We start from the raw sequence: 22,010 nt of genomic DNA on the forward strand, positions 1-22,010 counted from the left end.
GTACTCAATTTTCTGAGAGAACCCCAGGGCCATGCGCACCTCCAGAAATGGAAATCGCGTTTCTGAAATTTTTCGTTTTCCTGGCGGAGAGTCGAACCCACGTCATTCCAGGTGAACCGAACACGCATTTACCGTATCGGCCAGGCAGGTTATTCCCATATAAACTCCAACCCATTACTGAATTTACTCAGTTGACGTCACGATTGCTCTAAGAGTCCAAGTGACTATTGATGTACAAAGGGTGATAGATGGGTAGATGGACGGATAGATAGAATCTGCTGGGATGATAATAGTATAATGTAGTAAAATTATAACCGGGGCAATCCATAGTCAGGCATCATATTTATAGTTTTCTGAAACGGAAATGCATTACATCGTGCACTCTTCCAGCCAAGACCGACTACAATATCTCAGACGATAATATCAAAACAAATATGACAGAAGTCATTGGGGATCAGCTGCTGACAGTTCAAGGTTAGGGCGTCATCTAAATAACTTCATTTAGACGTGAAACCTTCGCATTTTAGATTCATTCCCTCCAGAAACTACAAGATTAATATGAAAAGCATGTATTTTGTAGATACGATTGGCTTTACGTCGCACCGACACAGATAGGCCTTATGGCGGCGATGGGAAAGGAAAGGTCTAGGAGTGGGAAGGAAGCGGCTGTGGCCTTAATTAAGGTACAGCCCCAGCATTTGCCTGGTGTGAAAATAAGAAACCACGTAAAACCATCTTCAGGGCTGCCAATAGTGTGGTTCGAACCCACTATCTCCCCGATCCAAGCTAACAGCTGCGCGGCCCTAACCGCACGGCCAACTCGTTCGGTACTTCGTAGATAATTTAACATGATATATAGGTTAGGCCTACTAAAAATGCAATAAATAGGTTAATTCATTAGTCTTTACATTAACATAGTTAAAAATATGAACAATAAAATACTGAAAACGCACCACGTAATAAAATAAATAGATACTACCTGCAATAGAAACATTTACTAACAAACAGTTTTGCCTAAACGAGCAGTTACAAAACTAGTCAGACATAATTGCTAGAAAATTTACAGTTAATGTGAGTTTGTGGACACATAACTTTATCCACTATTTAAAAAAACTCAGGAATTGGAAATATCAGTAGGCCTACCCTCATTATATAGCATCTCTCATGCTATAATAATTATATGATAAAAGTGCCCATATCTGGAGCAACCTTCTGCCTCATGACGGCTCTGGGATACAAGACTTTTCTGCTCAAATTTGGAACAAGCTTTAATAACATTCTTACTAACGTACTTTATCAAGTACCTGGTGAATACTATAGCCTAAATAAGCTGAAAAAGATTACTTTACAAAATAAAATATTTATAAAATCCTCCTATCAATACAAGTCAAGTCATCTGTTAGATGAAGAAAAGTCTATACATGTTTCAGCCTAATCTCAAGGCCATCTTCAGTAGTAAAACAATGATTACATAATATACAAACAAATTAAAAATCGTAATGATGTGAAGTGACAGTGATCATGATTAGTGAGTTAAAAACACATTGAGGTACAAAGTCCTCTCGTCTAATAGATCTTGCTGACTGTTAAATAAAAACACTATGCTGAGGAGTGTAGTGAGACCGTCAATACTACGAATAAAACGTGTATAACATCTGTAATGAGAAGAAAGGAATATGTGAGTGGATGAAGAACAAGTTAAAAATGATGTACGAAAAGAAAACTCATATGACTTACTTGTAACTAAAAGTTGTCGTCTCGAATGGAGATGACCTTGTCGGTCTCAAGTCACATTGACAACTAAGCCTGTGTGTGGCTTACTGTGTATCTGTGTCGATGTGGTTGGGAGGGGTAATGGAGGGGGAGAGGTAGGGAGGGAGGGACGTTGTGATTCGCGGAATATACAAGTTAAAATGCCAATCATGTCCTTCAACGTATATTGGACAAACAGGCCGCAGTTTCAATGTAAGATACTCCAAACATCTTAATGCCCTAAAGTATAATCGCTACTCAGCTATGAGCGAACATGGTAGAGAGAAAAATCATAAATACACAACAATTGATCAAGATTTAAAGATCCTGCATTACGAACAGGAAGTTCCCTTACTTAATATACTAGAGAATATATATATATATATATATATATATATATATATATATATATATATATATATATAGATATAGATATCGACCAATATAACAATCCCGTCTATAACTTAAATGAAATCAACGAAAAGAAAAATATTTTATTGGAAACCTTTGTCCCGCTCATCTGCGAACAGTTCATTAATAAAAATAATAAAGAGTTTCACTACCGACATTCTAGAACAAGACCCGCCCTTCCATCAACACCCTCCTTCCGCGAATCACAACGTCCCTCCCTCCCTACCTCTCCCCCTCCATTACCCCTCCCAACCACATCGACACAGATACACAGTAAGCCACACACAGGCTTAGTTGTCAATGTGACTTGAGACCGACAAGGTCATCTCCATTCGAGACGACAACTTTTAGTTACAAGTAAGTCATATGAGTTTTCTTTTCGTACATCATTTTTAACTTGTTCTTCATCCACTCACATATTCCTTTCTTCTCATTACAGATGTTATACACGTTTTATTCGTAGTATTGACGGTCTCACTACACTCCTCAGCATAGTGTTTTTATTTAACAGTCAGCAAGATCTATTAGACGAGAGGACTTTGTACCTCAATGTGTTTTTAACTCACTAATCATGATCACTGTCACTTCACATCATTACGATTTTTAATTTGTTTGTATATTATGTAATCATTGTTTTACTACTGAAGATGGCCTTGAGATTAGGCTGAAACATGTATAAACATTGCTTCATCTAACAGATGACTTGACTTGTATTGATAGGAGGATTTTATTAATATTTTATTTTGTAAAGTGATAACCGTCAATACGGAATGAGATTCATAACTTGCAATGAAAAAGATTATTCAAAAGCAAATTTTATTTCATATACCTATCAAGAATCAAGGAACCCTCTAAAATATTCACTGGGATATAAATTCTGCTGGATATGGAAACATGTTCATCGTTGTATTTCGATTTTTTTTTTTACAATTTGATTTACGTCCAACTGAAACAAATAGGTCTCATGGCGACGTTGGGATAAAATGCTAGGAGTGGGAAGGAAGCGACCGTGGCTTTAGGAGCCCCAGCACTTGCCTGATGTGAACATTGGAAAATTGGAAACCACGGAAAACCTCTTCAGGGCTGGTGACAGTGGGGTTTAAACCCACTATCTCCCAAAAGCAAGCTGACAGCTACGTGATCTCAACCACGTGGCCAGTCGCTCGGTGTATTTCGAAAGGTGATTAACGAATCTGTACAGCATATCTCACCTGTTGTGCTTCAGATCCCTGTTTCCTCCTTACTGCAGCATCCATTTAAATGTCTCGGTTGGCTCGCAGTATTTTTTTATAAAACACCTTTAGGTTGAATAAACTTTACACTTCAAAACAAGCATTTATTGACGAACACAATCAAATCTACTACCACCGTCTACCTTTATAAACAGCAAATATACCATTCTTCATTACTACGTTAAATGGAACCAGCTGTTTGTTCTGAAGTCATAAATATATATATAAAATATTGTACGTACAATTGCTCTAGGTCGCAGACTGGGCGTGTGTGTTCATCTCAATAATTTCCTTCTCTTCTTCCACACACACACACACACACACACACACACACACACACACACACACACACACACACACACACACACACACACACACGCGCGCGCGCGCGCACACACACACACACACACACGCACACACACACACACACTACTAATGAAAACACAGACATGAAATATTGATATATATCTTGAACTGAACGTTGGCGTTAAGAAGGGCAGCTGGCCGTAAAATTGGGCCATATTCACACCAATTGTCGACCTCAACAAAAACTGGGAGAAGGCCTGGGAGACAAAGAAAGTTATAGGTACTCACAACTCGGAAGAAACTGGTACTCTTCTACTCTTCTGGTGAGTACCGAGCGAGTTGGCCGTGCGGTTGGGGGCGCGCTGCTGTGAGGTTGAATTCGGGACGTCGACAGTCCTGAAGATGTTTTTCCGTGGTTTTCCATTTTTACACCAGGCAACTGCTGGGGCTGTACCTTAATTAAGGCCACGGTCACTTCCAACTCCTAGCCCTTTCCTAACGCATCGTCGCCATAATACTTATCTGTGTCGGCGCGACGTAAAGCCAATTGTTAAAAAAAACGTAAACATAAATTTGTATCTCTTAGTTAGTAATAATTCCATTCCGGCATCTTGAGATGTAAACGTTAATCACTGACTATGAAGGCAGTTAACTCACTTCTAGTTTGCTTAGGATTTCTCAAGTTAGATTCTTTAGAATATCCCATTTAATTCTCTTTACTATGCTTATCATTGTTATACAGTACTTCTCTGAATTTTTGTTCACGATATATCATATGCATTTTTACCATGGATATGTTTTGGGCTGGGGGTCTGTGTGAAATTAGCATAAGAAATTTAGAGTCGATAGTTTTGCGTTGACAAAAATCCGATAGCGTAACGAGGCAACCAGGCAGCGATGGAAGAACGACGCCATTTCTGTGGACGGAAAGGCATGTCTTTGGAAGATGTTGATGTTGGACGTATTAAGTCTATAAGGAGAGGCTGTAAACAAAGCAAAACATTAATTAAAACGCTGAACATTGCGAAGGGAAAAGAAAATTATGTATTTATTTATTTTGATTTGGCGGAACTTTTTTCGAAATAAACTTTTGACTTCACGTCGGTTGCTCTACAAAATAATCGGGAGATTGTGGGTTCGGAACCCACTGGTGTCCTGCTGGGCATTTTTTTCTGTAATTAACATTTCTTTAACACGTACTATATGTACGGAACATGACCTAATAAGGTGAATGTGTATTTCGATTACTATGCGGTCGTGAAAATTAAATATTCAGGAACTCTTTTTATCTCTCTTGTGGGTGGAGTGAAATGATGCTTTCAATATCTGTACCCCCTGGATGCCGTAAGAGACTACTAAGAGGGGAACAATCAAAGAATTTGTCATCACTCTCATGTCTTACAAGCCCCAACACATATCTATGATTCTACACTCCAGGAAAATGAAAAAAGAACACCATGAATTCGTCAACACAGCAGAAGGAAATGTTATTGGCACACCACACCGACGGAGCCGTACGTACCTGAACACACTCGAAAGGGCGTGCGCTATATCAGCACTAGTACTGTGTATACCCTCCTTTTATAGCAACGCAGGCTGCAATTCTTCCATGGAGACGATCGTAGAGGCGACGAATGTAGTCTTGCGGAATGGCCTGCCATGCAATATCCACCTGCCGCTAGTGCAGACCATATCAGATGACGTTTATTTCAGTGCCAAACATGCTCAATGGGGGGCGGGGCAGATCTTGGGATTGCCCTGGCCACGGTAGTTGACGTACACCTTGGAGAGCACGTTGAGAGGCACGGGATACATGTGGAGATACACTGTCCTGTTGGAAAAGCACATCGCTTTGTTGGTGCATGAACGGTAGCACGACGGGTTGAATGATGGTTTCGGATGTACCATGCACTGTTCAATGTTCCCTCGACGATCATCAGAGGAGAACGTCCAGTGTAGGATATGGCTTCCCACATCATGATGCCGGGTTTTGGTCTTGTGTGCCTCTATCGTATACACCCCAGACGTTGGCGATCACCCGCACGATTCCACACACGCGTACGACCATTATTGGCACCAAGACAGAAGCGTCTCTCATCACTTGAGACGACACGTCCTTTCATAAGCGCCTATCGTGACACCGCTGGAGGCGGGCTGCGCGACGTTGGGGCGTGAGCGGAAGACGCATTAACGGCAAGCAGGATCGTAGCCTTGCTTGACAGAGACTGCTGAAAATGGTCCTCGGAGCAACAGTGTCCCAAATTAGTTGTGAAGTCGCGGTGCGGTCCAATACGACACTTCGTAAGATGCGACGGTCTTGGCGTGTATCTCTGTCTCGTCGTTGTCCGGACCTAGGCCGACGGGCATGTGTGCCCTCTGCTGATCACTGGCAACAACATCGATGCACTGTGGAGACCTCTTACCAGACGTGTTACGCAATTCTGTGGTACGACCACCCCGCCCACTATACGCCCTCTCTCAAAATCCGTCAGTTGCACAAACGGTACGCGTACACGCTGTCGCGGCATGCCAACAATGTTGCAGACACAGGCGGAGCTCCGCAAGCCACGGCAAACTGGCTGTCACTAGCTCTGGCGGTGACTAACTGTTGCGCAGCTTGCAACATTCCACGGCTGAAAACTCGGTTCCTGGGGTGTCCGCAGCGCTGCGCGTTTGATCATCGCATGCACTCCCCTCCCGTAGTGTCCCGTGAAAGTAGGGCTGGCTTTATTCACTGAGGTCAAGGTGTCCTTTCTTTCATTCATTTTCCCGGAGTGTATGTTTTCTCGTGAAGCGGAGAAATTACACATAGTTTTTTCTAACGTCGACAGGAAATTATTCTTTGTTGCAGTCAGATCTCAAGGAGATGATAGCGCTAAAATGGAGATCGAGTTACGGACAGCCACAACCCAGGGACAGTCTTCGCAGCAACTCTACTCGAGCTACGACGTGTCTCGTACAGCGGACCAGCTCTGGTGAGTATCAATGCTGAATTATAGACAACTGAATGTTACAGGTTATGTGCGGCAAAACAAAGGTCACTAAAATTATAGCTCATCTGCTGTCCACATTTCTCTAGCATCGAAGTATTTATTTATTGTATAATTATAATTAAGTTTCGGATGTTAAGGAAAAGTCATATTTCATTCCTGGAGTCACTTTGCCCCAAATCTGAAAAGTAACTGTTTAAAGCAATTTTATGCTGCATATACATGCATATTTCGGCTATTTTTATTGCTTTAGTCATTTTTGTTAATTTTCCTGAAACAAGGTCATATTAGGTTATATTTTGATAATGATTGTTCAAATTGAGGCGTTGTTTTTTGACGAGGTAGTCTACATGTTTTCTGCGTCGATTTTCAAACACAGGATTTCAAAATACTGTAGTAAATGAATTTTTCTTTACTTTCCCGAAAGAGATAGGTAGCAGGTTTAGAAGATGTGATTTCGAGAAAGAGTTGATGTACGATCGTACGGCGACAGATATCAAAAAAGCATGCTAATAGTTCACTTTTTGGTTAACTTTTAGGAAAACGGAATAAGAAATGTGCCTTAGGGCTATGATACTGAATGAATGAAGTTTTCGTTTATCTACAGTAGCTCTGTCAGTTTGCATGATTAAATGTGTCTGCTGTATTACCTCTTATCATTTTCTGACACGTTAGTTAGTAATACTATAGTACTTGCTAACTGTCCGGTTTCATGCCTAGATGGTTAACGTGCTGGCCTTTGGTCCAGAGGGTCCCATATTCGATTCCCGCCCGGGTCAAGGATTTTAACCTTAGTTGGTTAATTCCAATGGCTCGGGGACTGGGTTTGTGTGGCGTATTCAGCATTAGAAATCGTCCTAGGTAGGACCCTCATCTTCACAGACATGCAGGTCGCCTAATAGGCAGTCTACCGAGCTCGATAGCTGCAGTCGCTTAAATGCGGCCAGTATCCATTAATCGGGAGATAGTTGGTTCGAGTCCCACTGTCGGCAGCCTTGAAGATGGTTTTCCGTGGTTTCCCATTTTCACACCAGACAAATGCCGGGGCTGTACCATAATTAAGGCCACGGCCGCTTCCTTCCAACTCCTAGGCCTTTCCTATCCCATCGTCGCCATAAGAGCTATCTGTGTCAGTGCGACGTAAAGCAAATAGCAAAAAAAAAAAAAAAAATAGGCAGTCTACGAGAAAAAGATCTGCAGAAGGCCTCTCCGGAGGCCATATGCCATTATTATTATTACTTGCTAACTATACCTATAAGGCTTAAGTCATATTTCACCTTTTCTTATCATATTTGGCTCATTTTTATTGCATAATTGCTTGCATGTTTTGTACTTTTTAGGTCATAAACTTCTGAACACTAATTATAATAGTCCTTATCTGATAGACCCATCTCGTAGGTTCTCGCCCTTCTGGTGCTTTCCCTTCAACCGCCATCTTCCCCATGGCTTCCTTCCTCCTTGAAATATGGCCAAAGTATCTGAAGAATGCTCGATCGATCTTCTCCATGAGCCTGCCCTTGACTCTGATCTCCTCAAGAACTGAAGCGTTGGTTCGGTGTTCCGTCCATCATATGCGCAGTATTCGGCGATAGACCCATATTCCCAGCTCTTCCTTTTCCTTCCTGCCAGCTGATTTAACTGTCTATGTCTCTGCGGCGTATGTGGAAATATCAGCAGATTTACAAGCTTCTGTTTCGTATTCTTGATGATGGTTCTGCCCCTCCATATATTGCAGTTCCACGTAGGCCACGGCAAGGCGTTTCCTTATCTCACCTGAGCGGCCTCCGTTGTTCGTGACTAGTGAAATATGGTGAGCCAGTGTAAGCGTAAGGTGCATGGTCCCTCATCTGCAGACAATATACAAAAGAGAACGAAAAGGAACTTACTGGATCGTGTACGTAAAATCGTTCTTGGTACAGGTTACAATAGCATTCAAAAAGCTCAGAATGAGAGATATAACATTCTCTGTCTCTCTGTATTTTTATTTACGAATAAATATATATCTCTAAAATGCATCGCAGGCTTTGAAAAGAAACAGCAATCCAGAAAGGAGTGAGAGAGTTTGTCTCCCCTCCACATCAATGTTTATATAGAAGAGGCAGTAAAGGAAATCAAAGAGGAATTTGGAAAGGAAATCACAATCCAAGGAGAGAAAATTAAAACCCTGAGATTTGCCGATGATATTGATATTTTATCTGAGAATGCAGAAGTTCTAGAGAAATTGCTGAATGGTATGGATAGAGTCTTGGATAAGAAGTATAAGATGAAAATAAAATAAGTCAAAAACAAAAGTAATGGACTTCAATCGAACGAAGTTAGGTGACGCAGGTAATATTATTATTATTATTATTATTATTATTATTATTTTATTTCTTTTTTGCTAGTTGCTTTACGTCGCACCGACACAGATAGGTCTTGTGGCGACGATGGGACAGGGAAGGGCTAGGAGTGGGAAGGAAGCGGCCGTGGCCTTAATTAAGGTACAGCCCCAGCATTTGCCTGGTGTGAAAATGGGAAACCACGGAAAACCATTTTCAGGGCTGCCGACAGTGGGGTTCGAACCTACTATCTCCCGAATACTGGATACTGGCCGCACTTAAGCGACTGCAGCTATCAAGCTCGGTGTTATATTAAATTAGGAAACGAAATCTTAAAGGAAGTAGATAAATATTGTTACTTGGGAAAGTAAAATATCTAACGATGGTAGGACACAACATGCAGACTAGCACAAGAGAGGAAGGTCTTTCTTAATGAAAGAAATTTGCTCACTTCGAACATTGATGTAGGAATTAGAAAGATGTTTCTGAAGACTTTCGTTCGGAGCGTGGCATTGTATGGAAGAGAAACATCGACGATAAATAGCTCAGAAAGAAAGAGAATAGAAGATTTTGAAATGTGGTGTTACGGAAGAATGGTGAAAGTGAGATGGATAGATGGAATCATGAATTAAGAGATAGTGATTCGATTTGGTAAGAGGAGATCAATTTGGCAAAATTTGGCAAGAAGAAGAGATAGAATGATAGGACACATCTTAAGACATCCAGGACTTGGTTTTTGAGGGAAATGTAGGTGGTAAGAACGGTAGGGTTAGACCAAGGTACAAATATGACTAGCAGATTAGAACAGATGTAAGCTGTATCAGTTATGTAAGAATGAAAATGTTAGCACAGGACTGATGACTCAAACAACAACAACAACACAAAATGCGTCTGATTTATTGGGCATGCTTACAGACTTCCCAGTCGATAGTGAGAGGCGTATTTTACAATGAATATAATATTCATAGCCTAGGAGTTTTATTATTTAACGGCCCTTGCGCGACGTTTGGTCGGACTATTGACGGACTCATTTTTACGTTTCCTCGCATTTCCTTCCTATATTCACTGCCACTCGTCTACTTTTATGGCATCTTCCAACATCTCCCTAGAGCTCTCTCCAGACATTCAGTGATGAAATTAAATTAAGCTAGTTGAGTTATTGCATCCACTAAAATTCTTTGCCTCTGTGAGTGAAATAAGAAATAAAAATGGGACGTAAAATAACAAAGTATAGGAAATCATCTCATCCTACTATTTCTGTAATAATTGTACATCGGTGTGGAAACAACCTCATCTCAAGGTGGGGCAGCTGTAGGCTGGTGCAACACTCCGACGAGAATAGGCGGCGTCTGTCGTCTGTAGAAACACTGTATGTTCATGTGGTGATGCAGTGAGTGAGTACAAAGAATTATTATTATTGTTAATATTATTGTTACGGGGATACCCGTGGAGCAGAAAGAGGTTAAAGAAGGTGCCGGGGTGAATGGGTCTATCTACAATATCAAAATGAATTTAAAACTTGAACTGAAGGTTATCATTTTTTATAACTTCAAACTTAACAATTTTTCATAACAATGAAACATCAGGTACAATGACAATTTCAGAAATTGGAAAATTCAAGATTCAGACCTTGATAATTCTGGGCTCAAGCCCCTAAGTTACAAATTTACAATTGAAAGTGGTATTATTCATTTAAGGGCAGAAATCCCCTAATTCAAGAGCACTTGCTCCCTAAATTACTATATTTAGCCTCCCAAAGGCACACTTTACTGTTACAAAACTTAGAAAAAGAGCTAACAGGCTCTCAGTTTCTTCCCGCCTACTCAACGCAACATCCAAAACTTACAATCTTTGGCCTCTCAAGGCACAACTTACAAATTGAAAATAATTTTATACAGGGTTATCTAGTACCCAACCTACAGGGCCTTTGCGAAAAAGAACAGGTTAAATAAACGGCCCGAACACAAACTGAATGGAGGCGTACACAGTGCTCCAAGATAATGAAAAATTTAAAAACCTACAGGGCTCTCGGCCGATGAAACTGGGGCTAGTCCCAAACTACTGAGGTGGCTCGAATGGAAATAACTTTAATACAAGATAGAAGCGAAAGGCTGCGAAAACGTAGCCACCTCAAACCAAAATCAAGGGGAGCTCGAGAGGGTAACTCACTCTCTAACCCCGATTTACAGTTAAAACTTAGTGAAAATCTTACATTAGCCAAAAGAAGATTTACATTTTAGAAACGTTTGTTACATAGTTAAAGACTTGGACCTTCCCCTCGAATAAATCTGCAGAGGTAGCTAGAAATATAGATTTTACGTGGGCATTACCTTATAGATGTTCTGCTGACCGAAGAAAGAGGCGGCCCCTCCTCCTGCCTTAACACACACACACACACACACACACACACACACACAGAGAGAGAGAGAGAGAGAGAGAGACGATGTTCAATTGACAAGAAAACCCGAAAAGCCGCAACTTATATACCCTCAGGGAAGGTACGAGAGAATTCAAGACTAAACCGGCCACACCCTCTCAATTCTATTTTTTAAGTTCAAAAGTTACACTCAAAATCGAACAAAAAGACTGTGATAGGTTGAAAATTTATTATAGAAATTTTTCATTGGCCAGATTCAAAACTGGCGGAATGAAAAAGAAATGTTGCCAATCCAAAAATAAATGCACATAGAGTCAGTTATGGACAACCTAGAAATACAAAATTTATAAGTTCTTTCACCTTGCACCATGATCAGAGTTTTTGGTAGTGTCATCTATGGAGAAATGTTCAAACTTCTTGATGTATAGCAAACAAAACAAGGAGGAAATCAGTCAGTTTAGGAAACTTCACAATAACAAAATTACTGGATTTTTCAGTGGTGACATCTTCTGATTAAAGTTTCAACTTCATGTGGTACCTATTTCATCTTTTGACCGATAGGGTAGTTCATTAAAGCGCTTATTGTGAACGCGCGGCGTTGCGGTGTACCTCCCGGTACAATTATTATTATTATTATTATTATTATTATTATTATTATTATTATTATTATTATTATTAACAATAAACACACATTACATAATAACAACAAGAAATACAACAAAATGGTAACAAGAAAACAAGATGATAAATAATAATAGTCTAATAATGTTATTGCCTTTACGTCCCACGAACTACTTTTACGGTTTCCGGTGACGCTGAGGTGGCGGAATTTAGTCCCGTAGGAGTTCTTTTACGTGGCAGTAAATCTACCGACACGAGGCTGATGTATTTGAGCTCCTTCAAATACCACCGGACTGGGCCAGGATCGAACCTGCCAAGTTGGAGTCAAAGGCCAGCGCTGTCTGAGCCACTCAGCCCGGCAATGAGATAATAGAGAAACTATACCAAAACAGTCCGCCTCTGTGGTGTAGTGGTTAGCGTGATTAGCTGCCACCCCCGGAGGCCCGGGTTCGATTCCCGGCTCTGCCACGAAATTTGAAAAAGTGGTACGAGGGCTGGAACGGGGTCCACTCAGCCTCGGGAGGTCAACTGAGTAGAGGTGGGTTCGATTCCCACCTCAGCCATCCTGGAAGTTGTTTTCCGTGGTTTCCCACTTCTCCTCCAGGCGAATGCCGGGATGGTACCTAACTTAAGGCCACGGCCGCTTCCTTCCCTCTTCCTTCCCTCTTCCTTGCCTATCCCTTCCAATCTCCCCATCCCTCCACAAGGCCCCTGTTCAGCATAGCAGGTGAGGCCGCCTGGGCGAGGTACTGGTCATACTCCTCAGTTGTATCCCCCGACCAAGAGTCTGAAGCTCCAGGACACTGCCCTTGAGGCGGTAGAGGTGGGATCCCTCGCTAAGTCCGAGGGAAAAACCGAACCTGGAGGGTAAACAGATGATGATGATGATGATGATGATACCAAAACAAGGAGTTACAAAATAACGAAAGAACAAGACTAAAAGAACCAGACCCCTTCGTGACCATGATCGTTAAAGCGTCGCTTCATGATTTGACACCGTGAATGCCCGGTTCGAGTCCCGTTGGTTGAACCAAATTTCACCATCAGAATGTTGGCCGACTGGGTAGGAGCAATATTAGACTCAAGTAGGGGACGTGCGGTCGCCAACCCATGCTCTCCAGTAGGGAGCCCTTGGAGTTTCACCTTTTAATCGCGTCTTACCACAAATACGGGACATCGTCGATGTATTCTGTCACAGACGTGGTAATGTACAATTTTCAATCATTCGATTGTATGTCCGGCTCCATGGCTAAACGGTTAGCGTACTGGCCTTCCGTCATAGGGATCCCGGGTTCGATTCCTGCCAGGGTCAGTAATCTTGAACATAATTAGTTAATCCCCCTGGCACGGGGACTGGGTGTATGTGTTGTCTTCATCATCATTTCATCCTCATCAAGACGCGCAGGTCGCCTGCGTGCGTCAAATCAAAAGACCTGCACTAGCGAGCCGAAGTCCTCGGACACACCCCGGCACTGAAAGCCATACGCCATTTCATTAGATTGCATGCCGAAAACCTGGATTCAATTCCAAATCTCTCCGCAGCTAATATGGAGTGAGGGGATATGACGCTGTTGATGGTGATTCGTCCGTCGGATAGATTCGTAAGCCCTTGAGCAGAGCCCATAGTGCTATTCGACAGGCGTAGCCTGTGTGCCGGTATCCGGATTCATCCTCTCCGTTCCTAATATCATATATCATCATCATCATCTGTTTACCCTCCAGGTTCGGCTTTTCCCTCGGACTCAGCGAGGGATCCCACCTCTACCGCCTCAAGGGCAGTGTCCTGGAGCTTCAGACTCTTGGTCGGGGAATACAACCAGGGAGTATGACCAGTACCTCGCCCAAGCGGCCTCACCTACTATGGTGAACATGAGCCTTGTAGGGGGATGGGAAGATTGGAAGGGATAGGCAAGGATGAGGGAAGGAAGCGGCCGTGGCCTTAAGTTAGGTACCATCCCGGCATTCGCCTGGAGGTGAAGAGGGGAAACCACGGAAAACCACTTCGAGGATGGCTGAGGTGGGAATCGAACCCACCTCTACTCAGTTGACCTCCCGAGGCTGAGTGGACCCCGTTCCAGCCCTCGTACCACTTTTCAAATTTCGTGGCAGAGCCGGGAACCGAACCCGGACCTCCGGGGGTGGCAGCTAATCACGCTAACCACTACACCACAGAGGCGGCTATATATCATTCATTTAATCTCGTTAACTCCTCTGATTGGGAAGAGCATCCGGTACTAAACCTCGCCAAGAAGTTTCATCTCACTTCACACGAGACCCCGTTCAGAAACGGGACACGTGTTTAACATACATAGGACTAAAATAACCTGAAGATAAAATATTGGTAATGTAACATAATTACAACACAGCAAGGGAATTCACACATAATGTGACCTAACATACGGTGATGTGATTTTTTAAAAAAAGAGGGACATTTCACTTAATTCTTTACTCAAGAAAAGGAATAAAATAGTTGTTCATGAGATTAAAATTTAACAGTACCAGATAAGAATATGGCATATCCGACCAAGTTATTTTCCACTTGAAATGTTCGTTTGCTCAATCCATGTCCCGTTTCCCTACGGGGTCGAGTATGATGTGAGATGAATCTGTCGTGGCGTGTTTTATGACCGGATGCCGTTCCTGACGTCAACCTCATCAGAGGAGTTAATGAGATGCAACGAATGACGTGATATATAATAGTAGGAAGGGAGAGCGTGAAACCCGGTTCCGGCACATAGCCTACTCCTGTCGAATACCACCAAGGGGTCTGCTCAAGGTCCCCATACGATGGACGAATCACCATCAACAGCGTCATAGGCCCTCATACCATATGAGTACTGCGGGGATTTTTGGAATTTAATCCACGAGTAGAAAAGAAATATATTACCGAATTTTAAATATTTTAACATACATACATACATCTTCATTATAGACTGTTATGCCTTTCAGCGTTCAGTCTGCAAGCCTGTGTGAATTAACTAAACACCTCCAATTCCTTTATTTGTAACTAGCCCTGTGGCGTCGTTTAGTTCCTCACCTCTTATCTTTAAATCATTAGAAACTGAGTCTAACTATCGCCGCCTTGATCTCCCTCTACTTCTCGTACCCTCCATGACTGAACTCATTACTCTTCTAGGTACCTTATCCTAATCTATTCACCTCATATGTTCCGTGCGACAAAGCCGGTGATGCGTATAATTTCATCCATCCAATTAGTCTTTATCTCCTCAAACTGACTGCCCCCTGCCATTGACAACCCTCCCCCACCTGTTTGTACTTGCGATCATAGTTGCTACTTTCATGTCTGTTTCTTCTAACTTATGGATACGAAATTTTGAGTACACACAACTTGCACTCTCGTACAGCGAAGTCGGTCTGAAAACAGAGTGGTGTAAAGATATTTTTGTCCTGCAGCTGACCACTTTCTTGAAGAATATTGCTGAAGTACAATGTCACTGCATTAGCTTTGCTGCACCTTGATTCAATTTCACTTTGTACTAACCTACGAAACAAATGAGGACAAATTGAGGCATATAGTTATTTACAGAAGAGGAAATAGAGAATGGAATTCTTTTTCAGCGGATGTTGCAGTAGAAACAGCAAGGAACAACTGTGTGTAAATATGGGAAAATGCGAACATCTTGGTAGAATGGAAAATGAGAGCAGATTGTAAACGTAAAAGGAAGACTTATCAGAAATGGCTCCGAACAAGGGCTGATGCAGACGTAGATGAAAGAAACAGTGCGAAAAAAATAGTTGTTGAATCCAAAGAGAAGTCGTGGGAAGATTCTGGTAATAACCTGGAAAGGCCAGGTCAAGCAGCAGGGACAGTAATGAAGAACCTTAGGAAGGGAGGGAAATGGAAGTGAACAGTGTTTTGGGTCATTTAGGAGGACTCATAATAGATCCCAGAGAATCACTGGACAGGTGGAGGGAATATTTTGAAAATCTTCTCAACCTAAAAGGAAATTTTCATACTGGTGTCAAGAACAATCGAGCTCATGGGGAGGAGGAAAATGATGTTGGTGAAACTATGCTTGAGGAAGTGGAAAAGATAATAAATAAACTCCATTGTCATAAAGCAAAAGGAATAGATGAAATTAGACCTGGAATGGTGAAGTATAGTGGGAAGGCAGGGATGAAATGGCTTCATAGAGTAGTAAGATTAGCATGCAGTGTTGAAAATGTACCTTCAGACTGGACAAAAACAATAATTGCACCTATATATAAACAAGTGAACCTGAAGGATTGCAACAACTATCGAGGTATCTCATTGATTAGTATACCAGGCAAAGTATTCACTAGCATCTTGGAACCGAGGGTGTGATCAGTCGTTGAGAGGAAGTTGGATGAAAACCAGTGTGGTTTCAGACCAGAGAGGGGCTGTCAGGATCAGATTTTCAGTATGCATCAGGTAACTGAAAAATGCTACGGGAGGAATAGACAGTTATGTTTATGTTTCGTAGATCTATAGAAAGCATATTACAGGGTACCGAGGGAAATATATTCGCCATACTAGTAGACTATGGGTAGATTATTAAAATCAATCAAAGGCTCTTATGTTGACAATTGGGCTGCAGTGAGAATTGGTGGTAGAATGAGTTTTTGATTCGGGGTACTTACAGGGGTTAGACAAGGAGCAACCTTTCACCTTTGTTGTTCGCAGTTTACATGGATCATCTGCTGAAAGGTATAAAATGGCAGGGAGGGATTCAGTTAGGTGGAAATGTATTAAGCAGTCTGGCCTATGCTGACGACTTGGTCTTAATGGCAGACTGTGCCGAAAGCCTGCAATATAATATCTTGGAACTTGATAAGAGGTGCAATGAGTATGGTATGAACATTTGCTTCTCGAAAAATAAATTGACGTCGGTAGGTAAGAAATCCAAGAGAACTGAAAGTCAGATTGGTGATAGAAAGCTGGAACAGGTCGATAATTTCAAGTATTCAGTATGTATGCTCTCCCAGGATGCTAATATAGTAAGTGAGATTGAATCAAGGTGCAGTAAAGCCAATGCAGTGAGCTCGCAGTTGCGGTCAACAGTATTCTGTAAGAAGGAAGTCAGCTCCCGGACGAAACTATCTTTACATCGGTCTGTTTTCAGACCTACTTCGCTTTACAGGAGTGAAAGCTGGTAGACTCAGGATATCTTCTGCATACGTTAGGAGTAACAGACATGGAAGTAGCGAGAATGATTGCTGGTACAAATAGGTGGGAACAATGACAGGAGGGTACTCGGAATGGGGGGAAATAAAGGCAGGAATGAACTCAATGGATGATGCTGTACGCATAAATGGGCTTTGATGGTGGGGTCATGAGAGGCGAATGGAGGAGGATAGGTTACCTAGGAGGACAATGGACTCTGTTATGAGGGTAAGAGAAGTAGAGGGAGGCCAAGACGATGATGGTTAGACTCTGTTTCTAACGATTTAAAGATAAGAGGTATAGAACTAAATGAGGCCACAGCACTAGTTGCAAATAGAGGATTGTGGCGACGTTTAGTATATCACGGAGACTTTTAGACTGAACGCTGAAAGGCATAACGGTCTCTATAATGATCGTATGTTGAAATCGTTTAAGAAAGGACCAAGTAAAGAATTGATAGGGAATCTCCCTCCTGGGCTACAGGACGCAAATGCAGATCAATGATAATTAATTGAACATAAATGTCTATCATATCGTAATACTTTTCAATTAATTGGCACACACGAAATTTCTTGCCCTGATCAGCCCCTCTCTGGTCTGCAATCAAATTGGTTTTAGTGAAATTTAATCTCAATCACTAATCGCACCCTCCTTTCCAAAATGCTAGTGAACATCTTGCCGGGTTTACTGATCAATAGAAGGTAAATGCGTGCAGCCCTTTTCAACTGCGTGTACCATTTTAACCACACAGCAGTCCTCCTGCCAATCTTAAATTTCTGGCAGTACTGAGAATTAATCCCGGACACCCGAGGACGGCAGCTAATAATACTAACCGTTACGCTACGGAGGCGGACTACTGATCAGTGAAAAACTTCGTTTGTTGGCTCAATCATTCGAAAATCCTGGTAAAATGAAAAGAAACTGGCGATTCAAGGGAACGAAAAAAATGCGCATGGCAATATTTTCGTGCAAGTATTTAAAGCGTTGTAAGAGCTTGGAGCATCAAAGAAATGTCCGGCTCAATGGCTAAAGGGTTAGCGTGTTGGCCTTGGGTCATAGGGGTCCCGGGTTCGATTCCCGGCAGGGTCGAAAATTTTAACCATTATTGGTTAATTTCGCTGGCACGGGGACTTGGAGTATGTGTCGTCTTCATCATCATTTCATCCACATCACGGCGCCTAGGTCGCCTAGGGGGGTTAAATCAAAAGACCTGCACCTGGCGAGCCGAACATGTCCTCGGACACTCCCGGCACTAAAAGCCATACACCATTTCATTTCATTTCATCAAAGAAATGCCTGTCTCGAGTGTTGTAAATTTACCTGTTTCGAGGTGATTGTTGTGAATAAAACTGGCTGCTCATGTTACAATAAAGACCTCATTCAGTTGTATTCATATCTACTTAAGTTTAAAAATAATTATTCCTCAAATGAATATTTTTGAATACTATAATGCGTTCACAATATTAACGAGTAGAGGATTGTCAAATAACATTTGGAAGAGATAGCATAGCATGAACATTTACCTCCTGGAAATGTAAGTAAGATACTTTTAGCCAATTGAATATACTTTTCATACACCTAGGGTGAATCACATAAAACTTTTACCCCAAATACAGTATTTCTGAAATGTAAGGTGCTATTGACGTGCTGTTTTCACAGAAATGAATTGTAACCAAGGGCTCATGATTGCAGCCCGTAAACAGATTTTAATAATTATTAGAATGTGTATTTCTTCTTCTTCTTAGTTCGATTGGGCCTACTTTGGACTACGCTTGTTCAACTGTTGGGCTTTAATCTGTGCCCAGTATTGTCTTATTTTCTGCCGGTGTAACTCCTTCCTTTCATCTGTCGAAGGGGTACCTTCATTCCGGGGTTTTCCTGAAATCATGGGTATGTCGTACAGACGATCTATCTTGAAGATCTGATATTCCTAGTTCTATAATGTCCTTCTCAGTTTCTTTCAGCCAACTAGTACGAATCTTGTTGTTCTGCCAGAAAATGAACAGGCGATTGATCAGTCTTTTCAAATGGAACAATGGAATAAGTAGAGTAAATTAAAATGTCAATGGTGATTTTTTGAGGATTCTAATGAAAGTAGTTTGCAAGTAGTTTTACACTGATTGCATTGCGACTTCCTTCTCAGTTACTTTGTTATAGTTTCAGAAGTAGGACGTAGTGGAAGATGGTATTTACCAATCCTGAAAATACCGACATGTTAATGCTATATGGGGAATTTAGGAAGAATATTTTTCGTTCTTGTGCTCTGTACGCGGAACGCTATCCGAGTTTACGTGACCCATTTCGACAATATTATTTATGAACCTCTTTCTTTTTTGCTAGTGATTTCACGTCGCACTAACACATCCAAGGATTTCGGCGACCCAAAGATGGCAAAGGGCTATGACTGGGAAGATAGCGTCCGTGGCCTTACTTAAGAAACAGCCCCAGCATTCGCCTGGTGTGAAAATGGGAAACCACGGAAAACCATCTTCAGGGCTGCCGACGGTGGGATTCGAGCCCTGCATCTCCCGAATCCAAGCTCCCAGCTACACGAACCTAACCGCGCGTCCAACTCGCTCGGTGAACCTCTTCAATCTATTACGTGAACCTCGAAGTGTAACAAATGTAAAACTTAACGTAAACAAACTAGTGACATTGAAAGAGGGTGAAATTAATGTTCCAGCAGCTGTTGCCGTAGATCCGCAATCGTACGAGGAAGTGACATCAATCAGGTATGTGTATTGTGCGCCCTACACCGTCATTAGTTCCATCCGAATCATGTCTGTATCCATAAAGAGCTGAATGGAAACCATTTTGAGAATCGCGTTAACTTTTGTACATGGGCATTAAGACAAAGTATACCAGATTTATAATTATCTTTTTTAGTGAAGAAACAACATATAAAAATCATCGCCAATCAAACCTCTGAAACATGCGCTATTGGGCCGTAAACAATCCCCAATTTGCTCCGTCAAGTGGAATGTCATGGAGTTCAAATGTGTGGTGAGGAATAGTGAGCCATCAGTTCACAGGCTTTCGTTTCATGGAAGGAACACTGGATTCTCAAAAGTACCTCAACCTTGTAACAGACGAATTTCCACAGAGGTTAGAGGACGTTTCACTGCAGTCTAGGAGGAACATGTGGTATCAGCATGATGGCTGTCCAGCGCATAGTGCACAACGTATTACAGATTGTCTCCACCGATTGTTTCCAAGTCGTTGGATTGGACGAAGGGTACTTGTAGCTTGGCCGCCCCGTTCACCAGATTTGAGACCTTTAGATTTTTCCCCTGAAGAAAACTAAACGACACTGTTTACAAGGGCATACCGACTGCAGATGATGATAAGAAATGACGTATTACTGCTGCCTGCGCTGAAATGCTGGAATGGGTGCAGCGATATTTACACGGCAGACTACAAGTTTGTATTTCAAGCTGGTAGTCATCATTTTGAAAACAACCTTTGAAGGCTAATTATTATTTCTATTCTTCAGAATCCAAAGAATTTGTTTATTAACTTTTTCTTAAGTTAGTTCTGACATATGGAGCAGACAACTGCTGGTATTTACAATGTTCAAACTAGGATAGCTAGTAATCTACTTCTACTGGAATCCTGTAAAAGTACACCATTGGCATTCCAATTTACTTTTATTCTGTTAATGTGAATAGATATCGTTCCATTTGAAGAAATGTTACTTTTAGCCAATTGAATATACTTTTCATACACGTAGGGTGAATCACATAAAACTTTTACCCCAAATACAGCATTTCTGAAGTGGAAGGTGCTAATGACGTGCTGTTTTCACAGAAATTAATTGTAACCAAGGGCTCATGATTGCAGCCCATACACAGATTTTAATAATGATTAAAATGTGTATTTCTTCTTATTCTTATAATTCTTAGTTCGATTGGGCCTACTTTGGACCACGCTTGTTCAACTGTTGGGCGTTAATACGCATGCTATTAACTGGTAATATCAGTGTATGTACTACAATCATGAGTCCTTGGTTACGCTTAATATCTGTGAAAACAGCACGTCAATAGCACCTTTCATTTCATAAATATTTGGGGTGTAAGTTTTGTGTGATTCATCCTGTATATAAATATTTATAAAAATTAATTTCGAAATGTATCATTGCCTGACACTTCACCCTCATATGCATTGTGTCTATCTTTCCTAACGTCTGTGTGTGCTTGGATTTCAGGTTCTTCCAGTGGCCGACGCGCAGAAGTCACATTTGCAACAACGCCATCCGGAAAACTCTCACCTCCATATAAATAAGAAATACGTCTCTAAACGAAAACAAACTCGTTGTTTTACCCTATTTGTTCAATAACAATCATGACCAAATCCCCCCATAAGATTTTTCTTGATGTCACTTTAAACTTGTCACTCAAATTTAATTTTGTTATAAGATACAGGTCACCCTCCATTTGAAGGACTGTTTAAGCATAAAGGTTGAACTATTCAGAATTACCAAAAATGTACCCCTTTGTTCTATGTTACCTTCAGACTGGTGTTGTATCATTGAATTGTTTGTCTAATCCTTCTACAACAGATTTTATGGTATCCCACAAATAAAGGATATTCTTCCATAAACCTTGTAACATTGTAAAGTCTGTACCCGTTTAAATTTAGAGTCAGCATCTTACACGAGATCAGCGAAAAAAGTAATGTAGTGTTATTTTGACTCTGAGAATGTATAAGGAAGAAGTGGTCAAATTATGTTAATAATAATAATAATAATAATAATAATAATAATAATAATAATAATAATAATAATAATAATAATAATAATAATAATAAATTCATGTGGATAATGTAGCTACATCATCATCTTTAAGGGGACCAATCCCG

General features: G+C 41.3%; 1 protein-coding gene across 1 annotated transcript in view; it reads left to right on the forward strand.

The window, feature by feature from the left end:
• The window catches only part of LOC136879165 (RYamide receptor), a 258,716-nt gene extending 236,994 nt beyond the window's left edge, over positions 1–21,722 (forward strand). The window contains exons 7-8 of the mRNA XM_067152925.2: positions 6,553–6,676; positions 21,358–21,722. Of these exons, the coding sequence (XP_067009026.2) occupies positions 6,553–6,676; positions 21,358–21,434 (201 nt within the window). The 3' untranslated portion in view covers positions 21,435–21,722. The remainder of the gene's footprint in view (positions 1–6,552; positions 6,677–21,357) is intronic.
• Positions 21,723–22,010: the final 288 nt, after the last annotated feature.

Source organism: Anabrus simplex, chromosome 8, assembly GCF_040414725.1.
Source record: "Anabrus simplex isolate iqAnaSimp1 chromosome 8, ASM4041472v1, whole genome shotgun sequence".
Classification (NCBI taxonomy): domain Eukaryota; kingdom Metazoa; phylum Arthropoda; class Insecta; order Orthoptera; family Tettigoniidae; genus Anabrus; species Anabrus simplex.